Raw genomic sequence first — 10,790 nt, 5'->3', positions numbered from 1 at the left:
CCGTTTGTGGTGCCCGGATACATGGCATGCTGTTTCCCTTGTGACAAGCCGTATGGCAAGCCGTATGGCTTGCCGTGGTCTGCTATTTTTGCTGGATCGTAACTTGATTTCCGGGGTCGTAACTTTTCTTTCACCATTTTCGCTCTTGAATCTTCGTTTTAGCTCCGATTCTCTTGATTCTTTTTGCACCGGCTTCCTAATCACTTGATCTTCACGTTTATCCGACAAAGCGAGTATTTTGGAGGTAAAGTTAAGATCTTTATTGTTTTTAGGCATCAATACCGGGGTGAAAACGTGACTTTTTATCCGACATCTTTTATACATGTTTTATATCTTAATTTCAGACAATATTTGGTTTAGTTTATGGGTTTTTATAGTCAAATTGCAAGACTTTTGATACTTAGTACTTTGAGGAATGATTTCAGGAAAATTAAAGAAAATATGAAGTATTGGGGAATTGGAGAATTAATGGTGGAAAGAGTTGTTGACTGAAGTAGGAAGCGTCATGTGCATGGCCAAGCGCCACATTATTTATTGAAGAAAACCAGGACTATCAGATCAGAAGAGGCACTTTAGCAAGAAAGCGTCATTTTGGAAGAGGAAGCATCGCTTTACTCAAGAAAGCGCCACTTGATTTTATGGACAGAAGTTGTTGGAGAAATTTGTAGGCGCCGCTTTAAGCAAGAAAGCATCGCTTTGATCATATGAAAAACTGCAGATTTATGAAGATAAGCGCCACATGAATTTTGAAGGCGCCAGTTTTTGACGGTCAAGCGCCACTTGCTGCCCTTAAACAGAGCTTGGTTGAGTCGGCCAGGTATAAATATAAAGTTGCAGATTTTTAACTCTAAGTTACACCATTGGGAGCAGCAGCTACGAATTTTCTCACAAAAGCTCATCTTTCCATCATCCAAAGTGCTAAACAGAGTGGGACAGCCTCTCAACCATCTCAGATTCATACTTCAATCCAAAAACTCATTTAATTCGGTTTATCTTTTTTATTTATTATCATGAATTCTTGTGTTAATTTAGTGAGGGATTATTTTTATAGCATGGTTGTTGGTCAATTTCAATATGTTTATTTAGTCTAAATACTTTGACATGGGAGTACTTTTATATTGATTTTTTCTTTAATTACAAAATTTAATGTTTGAATGAAGATCGATCTTTATCATATTATTATTAATTTTTTTATTAGATTATTGTGCTTGATTATTTCAACTGATTACTCATCAGTTGGGTGCTTTAGTTTATGATTTAGTAAAATTGAAATCATTCGAGGAAACAGATTAAGCTTGAATTGAGAAAAGTAGGTAAAGGTGAATTGTATGCGACTAAAAGTTAGCACAATTAGTGGTGACCGAGACCGTACGACATCATAAGTTCAAATCATTAAGTTTGATGATTGTTAAATAGCTAGAACCCTAGACCACGACCGCACGGCTAGAACTAGTTAGGAGACTTCACACGTAAATTGTATCAAAACTTAACTCAAAACACTCCCTAAGTGAAAGTGAATACAGCCTAAATATCAAGACTTTCGGACAACTTTAATTAAGTACATATAGAAATACAGAATTATCAAAATATATCATTTATTATAACAATGAGAATTACAACACTTGCATAAAACAAATTTCAATTACAAACACAGACCATTAGTTAGCAACGCACAAAATCATCAAATAACAAAACCATCCAAATGTGATCAAACCCTTTCTTTGATCATGAGATATGAAACAGCCAAAGCTACAAAACCTCCAACCATTGTCAATGGGGAAACCATGTTGGTTCCAGACGTCGGTGCAGGAGCAGGAGCCCATATCCCATTGTCCATTGGGGCCATTCCAGGCATGTCCATAGCCATTGCAGCCACTAACATAGCTGAAAAGCAGACGACAAATACGGTGACTGCAGGGGACCCATAACCCATTTTTGATATGTATGTATTTGATCAAGATTGTGGGCAAGCTAGCTTTAATGAGAGGAATTGATATTGATATGAAAGAATGGTAATAGTTTTATATAGAGAAACTGGCTATCTATGGGTTTGTACTTCGTAACGATCGATGATAACAACCAGAGCTAAAGTTAAAACCCGGATCGAAAAGTGTTCGATTTTCAATGGTGAGTTGAGATCAACATTGGGATCTATGGAAGTCAAACAAAGATTATATGTGGCATAACAACAAATATGTATGTTGTTTGTTTTGCTATCAGTTAGTGGAAATTATAAATAAGTTTTTCTTTATTAAATATATAAGATATGATTGTAACGATCCCAAGATGTTATTGAGAATTGAAATAAACTATTTGTAGTGATCGTAAATATTATTTGAATTGTAGCGATTCTAGATTAAAAATCAACGAAGTCTGTACAATTTGATTGACTCTTTACTTACACTATTAATTTCAAAAATATAAGTGTACGAGTTTTTATCTTTAATTATATTGGTGTCATATACAATTTAAATAGTACTTTAAAAAAATTTCAAACTAGCGTGATCCTTGGACCCCACACACTTTAAGCAATCGCGAGTGAAATTACATAAACGGCTATATATCCTAGTTTAGGTTAGAAACGTATAGAATTATGATAAGAATTCTGTTTTGGAATATACATGATGAGTGACTATTGAGGCGATTGTACTGTTGGTGAATGATCTTGTTTGAATGGGGAAATGAATCGGAACAGATAATTTATTAGACAATGTGCATAAAAACAAATTTGTGAATTGTCCCCCCATTTTTTTCTCTATACTGATGGAAAAGTGCGAAGTTTGTCAATTACATAAACTATACTACGATCACATTTACAAGGATGAAAGTTACATTTAGATTAACAAATAACTTTCACAAATACTCGTCAAATTTAGGATGCATGGTAAAACATAATGACTAAACACTAATTTATTTAAATACTAAATGATTTCTCAAACCCGATTTTGAATGGAAAAAACCTATTTCATTCTAAATAAATACCAAAAAATATCATATTAACATTTTACATTAATAAATAGAAAAAATGTAATTATGTGTGTTCTCAAAGAGTATTAAAAGAAAATGAAGATGAATAATGATAAGAAATAATTTCAACTTTGATGCAACACATATTTTTATTTTATTTATCATTACTTGTAGTTTACAACACATTCAACACTGAACGATAAATCAGAATTATTAATCTATATATCTAAAAGACATAGAGCAAATGAATCTATATATCTAAAAGACATAGAGCAAATGAATAGCAAACTTCATAACCTTTACAAATTCACCCCAAACTTTATATTTTTTTACAATTCAAACACACTCTTTATAATATTTAACTTTTATAGCTTTTATAAACTTACCATAAACTTTTCACATTTTATAATTTAACCACTAAACTTCTCATTCATTATAAATCGACCACATAATTTCCCCTATCTAATTACCACTACTTATTATTATTATTATTATTATTATTATTATTATTATTGTTATTATTATTATTGTTATTGTTATTATTATTATAATTATAAACTCAATCACATAATTTTCCACTTTATTATTGTTTAACTTTTTCTCTTATTATAATTTAAATACGTAACTCATTTTTTAATAACTGTTTCATTGTTAATATAAATATATATATATATATATATATATATATATATATATATATATATATACACACACACACACACATACACACACACACACACACACACATATATATATATATATATATATATATATATATATATATATATATATATATATATGGGCAGGATCAATGGGGAAGTAACCAATCGGGGGAAGCAAATTTTTTTTTTTCGTTTTTTTTTTGGAATTTTTTTTCGGCATCAAGATCACACGAAAATATGAACATTTAGAAGAGACACTTCGTGATGAATGTTATTATTTAGGCGGGAAAACGATCGACAAAAATAATATTCAAGATAATATTGTTCGTGAAGAATATGAACGTTTTTTTTTCTTCATGTTTTGTGAAGTAAAATTTAGCCCAATTTAGAATTTAGGGTTTAAGGTTTAGGGTTTGGTGTTTTGGGTTTATTCCATAAACCCAAAACACCAAACCCTAAACCCTAAACCCTAAACTCTAAACCGTTCGTGTTAAAAACTCAATCTAAATCCTAAATCTAAACCCTAAACCCTAAATTTCTAAACCCTAATATCTAAACCCTATAAACCCTAATATCTAAACCCCAATAGCTAAAACCTCAACATACGCTTGAAAAACAAGATAATTGTTATATATTACTTCTTCGAGCGTTACCCCGCCAAAATAAAAATATTTATCACAAAGTGTCTCTACTAAATGTTCATATTTTCATCCATCTATAATGTTCATATTTTCATCCATCTATAATGTTCGTGAACAAAGTTTTTTTAAAAAACGAAAAAAAAAAAGTTTCTACTTTCCACCGCTTCCCCCGATTGGTTACTTCCCTCTTTGATCATACCACTATATATATATATATATATATATATATATATATATATATATATATATATATATATATATATATATATATATATATATATATATATATATATATATAGTTTTTTCTATTTTATTAAATAGTTGTACCAATCGTTGATGTGTCTCACTTTATTGATTGAGCATTTGGATATTTTTCTCCCGACAAGATGAAAAGTAAAACAAAAAATGATGAATAATTACTTTCACGCTTATTACAAATCAATCATATAACTATTTTTGGTCCTTCCTTGACAAAACGAAAAATAAAATAAAATGATAAATAATTACTTTCTCAATAATTAGCTATGTAATTAATGTTAATCAATGGTGAAAAATCGGCGCAAAGCCAGGTCGCCCGACCAGTTATCTTTTAAAAGGCAATCAAACACAGTTTTTGGTTTGAGCATCATGCCTAACTAGATTAATATATGGGTGTTGATTCGTACACCACCAAAATTATCCATACACCACTAAATATGCAATACAGTATTGTACTATACAACTTTCTAAAACATATTTAGTGGTGTATGGATAATTTCAAGTGGTGTACGAACCAGTCCCTTAATATATTAATATGTAGTCCAATTCAAAAGGGTCCAAGGTTTAATTACATAAATAAAAGCCCACAACATTTTGGTCTAAACCTCATATTGCCAAATCGCTAAATTCTAGCATATTCTTCTTCATCATTGTCTCACCTTATTCTATCCGATTTTACAATTATTTGATTTTGGTTTCCCAATTTTCATTTCATTATTTCACTCACTCTCACTCCACTCCATGGATTGTGCTTCAGCTCTCTCAATCTACTCACATCCAAAACCAACCACCACCTCCAGCTACGTCTTACTTCACCGGCGATTATTTTTTTCAACTTCTACAGTGCAATACGTTCCTTCACGACGACGTCGTTTGCAGTTTCAAACATTCGCAATTAAAAACGCTTCAGGAAGAAATAGGAGAGTGTATACGGAGTCACAATCGGAAAATGCACCGTTAACCGCCGGTCCGATGAAGGAGATTGCTTCGTTTGTTCTGCCGGTTGGCTCATTTATCGTCGTTACTTTTGGTATTGCTTTTTAATTGCTACTCAAATGTGTTATATCTATCTAATTTTTTTGCTTAATTTTGCTAATTTGTGTAGCTAGGGCTTGTGTTATATGATTTCAAGTGCTGTAGATACTCTAATTAGGTTTTGCAATTAATTGAGTTTTATATTTGATTTGATGAGCTAAGTAATTTATGATAGATTTAATTAGTTATTATGTTGAATTATTAGATAGAAACTTCTCAATTGTTCACTAATTTATGTCTTCAGCTGACAGTTATGTGGAAATTGGTGGAGAAATTGATGATGCCGAAGCAGCAAAAAGCCACAACATCAGAGAAAAAGCCAACTGAAGGTGTGAAATGGTCCTTTGCTGCTGGCACAAACTTGTTGCCTAATTTTGGTGCAAAGATCGAAAGGGAATCAAAAGCGAAACTCAATGAGTTTGCTAAAGAACTTAGGGCGTTCGATATTGTTGACATGTCAGGTAATAGCAAATTAACATTGTGTAACGTACATTGCTAAGTGTGCCGCTCAATTACATATGTTTTTTGTCACCTTTCATCAAGCTCCCAATATTAAAATTATGACAGGTCGCAACTTTGGAGACGAAGGACTCTTTTACCTTGCGGAGAGCTTAGCTTATAACCAGGTTAGACTTATGAACATCATATTAGTGGTGGGGTGGTGTTGTAACTTGGATTTGGTGTTAGGAGATTATAAGGAGATATTTTGTTTCTCTAGTTATCATTTTATTTTCCATAATAGGTCTTTAAAAAAGGATAATCTAGATTTTGTACTTTGTGTAGTTAACATTTTATTTGCCATAATAAGTCTTCCAAAAAGGATAATCAAGATCTTGTACTTTGTAAATGTCAATTAATGATTTTTGTTGGATAAAATACCAATCATCAAATATGTTAAAGTTATACAATTAATTTGATCGAAGTTGAACTGTTAAGTGTACTTGATTGTACTGTTGATATGATATATTGTTATAATCATGTCATACATTGAGGAGCTGAAATGGTTTATCGTGATAGTGTGACTTTTTTGTAAAGCTTACTCATTTCCATTTGCACTAGACGAAAGTCCTCCTAAAAGAAGGCTATGTAGTTTGTACCCCAAGATTGTAAAAATTGCTAATCAGGGATTAATTGGCCATACCATGTAAGATTAAACAGCTAAATTGGGGATTAATCAGATTGCAATGTTTATACAATTAAATGATAAACTTCAAAATTATGTGTAAATATAGAATAAAACCATAAACTTTAATGTTATTATCTAGAAACATAAACATAATCATTTTAAACAACAAAATCTTGATTTTAGTTTATCTTAAAATGTTGACCAACTTTGACTTTGACCTATTATGGCTTTTATTGAATTTGACCGACTATATCCGGCTTCAACCAACTAAATCTAATTTTGACCCATTGACTAGTGTTGACCCATTATTAGAGGGTTGTAGTCATACGCGAATCCAATATAACTAACATATTTCTTGTTAGGGAAAATAATCAAGTTTGAGATACTGATGTGTAAGGTTGTAAAAAAGTAGCTAGTTGGGGACTTGTTGGACGTTGATCAACTTTGACTTTGACCGACTAAATCCGACTTTGACTTTTGAAATCTGACTTTTGACCGAGTTGATCATTGACTTTTGACTGACCAGGCCTAGTGGGGTCGGATTCGTTAAAAATCCTGACTAGTTGGGGACTAATCGGCCGACTTTTGCAAACATGCTTATCTAACTTCCTTTTTTCAGGTTGCTGAAGATGTAAATTTTGCTGCAAATGGAATAACTGCAGAAGGAATTAAGGCCTTTGATGGTATTCTCCAATCAAATATCTTTCTTAAGACTCTTAACCTATCAGGAAACATAATTGGGGATGAAGGAGCTAAGGTTAGCTAACAATTGTTTGTATTAAGCTAACCCTAGTATGCTTTTGAGTTATGTATGCATATTTATATTTCATCTATTTTTATCTTTGCTTTTTGCTATCTTTTTGGACTTAATTCAGTATGTGATGTTTTCTCTAAAGGTCTTATGTGATATACTGGCGGAAAATAGTGGTATTCAGAAGCTCCAGCTAAATAGTACTGGGCTTGGTGATGAGGTCACCTTTTTTTCCCTTCCCAAATTTCAAACTTCCAAAATAGGGAAAAATATGGTTAGTTTGTTAATAGGTTATCATATATTTCTTTGTTGCAGGGGACTAAGGCTATTGGTGAGATGCTAAAGAAAAACTCAACCTTGCGCACAATTGAACTAAACAATAATTTAATTGACTATTCTGTACGCCTTTTTTATTTATTTTTCATTATACCTAAGCTTGCATTTTTAGGTTTATTGCATATTCTTACTTTTATTTGATATTTAATGCAGGGATTTTCAGGTCTTGCTGAGGCACTTCTTGAAAACAAATCGTTACAAAGCTTGTACCTAAAGTAAGTCGAAAGTCTAATATCATTTTGTTTCAATATATTTAATGGATTTTATACAGTCTATTTATATTAATATTTATTTGTAATAACCACCTTTTATATTATCCTAGTGGAAATTATGGTGGTGCTTTAGGGGCTTCTTCTCTTGCTAAAGGGATTGAGGGTAACAAAGCTTTGAGGGTACTTTTTTTTTTTGTTTTAAGTCACTTTTTATTATACTTCTTTATGTTGTTGGTTTTAAGTTATAAATTATCACATACTACAAGATATTATATGAACTTAAATTCTTAAATCTTGTACAGTTTAATGTGAAACATATATATGAACCTGCAGGAACTTTTCTTGCATGGCAACTCAATTGGAGATGAAGGAGTTCGTGCACTGATAAGCGGACTCACAATACATAAAGGTCAATTCATGGTGTATAGTTTCCTCTTTTGTTCATATACACTTACTGGTTTTTATCACGTGTGTGTATGTATGTATGTATATATATGTATATATCATCTCAACTTGACATGTATAGTTCATATGCAGGGAAACTCACAGCTCTTGACATTGGCAACAATTTGATTACTTCAAAAGGTGCATATCATATTGCGGAATACATCAAAAGAAGTAAATCCTTATTGTGGCTTAATGTATACATGAATGACATCAAGGATGAGGTAATCATTCCATGTTAGTTCAAAACATTATTAATTATATTTCCTCTCTAACAATAGTCAGGTTCTTATTTTAGCATTAATTAATTAACTAGAATATTTAATTGCCACAGGGAGCTGAGAAAATAGCTGAGGCGTTGAAGGAGAACCGTTCAATAACGAACATAGATTTGGTGAGGAGACCCCACATGTTTACCCTGATAGAATTAAAAGTCATATTATTTTATTATTTATATAATTTAATCATTTAATTAAATTTAAATAATTGCAGGGGGGAAATGATATCCATGCTAAAGGGATTACTGCAATAGCAGAAGTTCTAAAAGATAATACCGTGATAACAGCTGTGAGTCTGTTACGGTCTTTACTTAAAAAGAATTTGTTTTTTAAATATTTGATGAAAATGTTAAATGATTTAATTTCTCATGCAAACAGCTTGAACTTGGATATAATCCAATGGGACCTGATGGCGCAAAAGCTTTGTCAGATGTTCTCAAGTTTCATGGAAATATAAAGACACTTATGCTTGGTTGGTGCAAGGTACACTAATATCCAGGGCTTTATTGAGTTCTGTAAATTATTTATAAAAATAATAAAAAAAAAAAACGTTTTTTGGACATGTTACAGATTGGAGCAAAGGGTGCAGAATACATAGCTGATACTTTAAAGTACAACAATACAATTTCTACTTTGGACCTACGTGCCAATGGGCTCAGTGATGAGGTTCGTATTTCAAATTTGCTACAGTGAAATGACCAAAGTACCCTTCAATTCGAGTCTATAACCAGTTGTTGTTAATGCAGGGTGCTAAGTCCCTGGCTCGCAGCTTGAAGGTGGTCAATGAATCACTCGTGTCACTTGATTTAGGTTTCAATGAAATTAGAGTACGTTTCCCTTTCTTTAAATACTTCTAAACGAAAAGAATTTTTTAATTCACGAATTGATTTAATCTGCACCTTTTTTTATTTGATCTGCCAAAAACAGGATGAAGGAGCTTTTTCAATTTCGCAAGCATTGAAGTCTAACGAAGATGTGAGACTCACGTCTTTGAATCTTGCTAGCAACTTTCTTACCAAATTAGGCCAGGTAATTAATTCATCAACCTTTACTTATTCTGTTATGTGTTACTATAAATCCATGTATTCAGGTTATTGTTTTTATATTCTCTAATGGGTCAACGTTAAAGTGAACATGTTAAACAAACTGAAAGTTCTCCAAAGTGTATTTATGATGCATCACTTCTTAAGATCATATATTTAAATAAATGAGATCTTACCATTATAACATTAATTTTGTTCGGCCACACTTAATTTATATATATAGAAAATTGAATTTTTGTAGAAAAGGTGTTCAGGGTTAAGCTTAACAAACTAAGTTTGACCCATTATTAAACCCGAAGGATCTTTCATCTGCTGAACCCATTATTTTACTTTTATTTCCTGAACCTAATGTAAGCTTATAAATTGATGCAGAGTGCTCTAACGGATGCAAGAGACCACGTGTACGAGATGACCGAAAAAGAATTAAGCATCGGATTTTAGAAATCTTTATAACAGTATGATGATGTAAACATAGAAGGTGATTGTTTTAGATTGATTCTTTTTTCAGATTTTGTGTTAATCTATATCTATATCTATATATGATGCCGGCCACGCATCCCTTAATTGTGGGGATGGTTAGAAATTTTGCTACAAAGACGGCACCTGGTGTTCTAGTTGAGGAATTTTTTTTCTTTGTTTACTTCTATTAGGACTCGGTTGTAACGGGTAAGCATGTGTATTTCGCAGTGCAGCTACAATGCACCTAATTTAAAACTAGGAATTTTTAAGTTAAATAGTGTTTTATTGCAGTTAACTTCTGCAGAAGTTTACTTGTTTGAGACCTCTAAGATGGAGATGATAACATTCAATTTTGAGACCTCTAAGATCTAAGATGGAGATGATAGCATTCAAGGTTGGTAATGCTTTCAGATAAAATTTGTAAGTTTGAGTCCCTTATACCTTATAAGGTAACTCTCATTCTTACCAGACACAGTGCGTTTTGAGGCTACAAACATAACAGATCCCGTAAGAGCTCTGCAATTAAACGTACTCGAGCAGGAGTAGTAGTAGGATGGGTAACCTTCTGGGAAGGCCTC

The 10,790-nt window shown here is 32.0% G+C and overlaps 1 protein-coding gene across 2 annotated transcripts; it reads left to right on the top strand.

Annotated features, from left to right (window-relative positions):
• The first annotated feature begins 5,168 nt into the window (after positions 1 to 5,168).
• LOC139847805 (uncharacterized) lies at positions 5,169 to 10,466 on the top strand. Of its 2 annotated transcripts, none has more exons than XM_071837526.1 (17): positions 5,169 to 5,558; positions 5,815 to 6,024; positions 6,131 to 6,189; positions 7,309 to 7,446; positions 7,586 to 7,660; positions 7,756 to 7,839; positions 7,930 to 7,991; positions 8,099 to 8,168; positions 8,322 to 8,397; positions 8,526 to 8,656; positions 8,767 to 8,826; positions 8,925 to 8,999; positions 9,089 to 9,193; positions 9,281 to 9,376; positions 9,457 to 9,537; positions 9,638 to 9,739; positions 10,126 to 10,466. In XM_071837526.1, the coding sequence occupies exons 1-17, from the start codon at positions 5,270 to 5,272 to the stop codon at positions 10,192 to 10,194; spliced, it is 1,782 nt and encodes a 593-aa protein (XP_071693627.1). In that variant the 5' UTR covers positions 5,169 to 5,269; the 3' UTR covers positions 10,195 to 10,466. The 2 variants fall into 2 exon arrangements, with proteins under 2 accessions (XP_071693627.1, XP_071693628.1); XM_071837527.1 differs by having other exon boundaries at positions 5,432 to 5,558; positions 5,808 to 6,024.
• Positions 10,467 to 10,790: the final 324 nt, after the last annotated feature.

This window comes from Rutidosis leptorrhynchoides, chromosome 5 (genome assembly GCF_046630445.1).
Source record: "Rutidosis leptorrhynchoides isolate AG116_Rl617_1_P2 chromosome 5, CSIRO_AGI_Rlap_v1, whole genome shotgun sequence".
In the NCBI taxonomy this organism is placed as follows: domain Eukaryota; kingdom Viridiplantae; phylum Streptophyta; class Magnoliopsida; order Asterales; family Asteraceae; genus Rutidosis; species Rutidosis leptorrhynchoides.
Note: the sequence above shows the minus strand (reverse complement) of the source record. Positions and strands in the feature narration are given on the sequence as shown.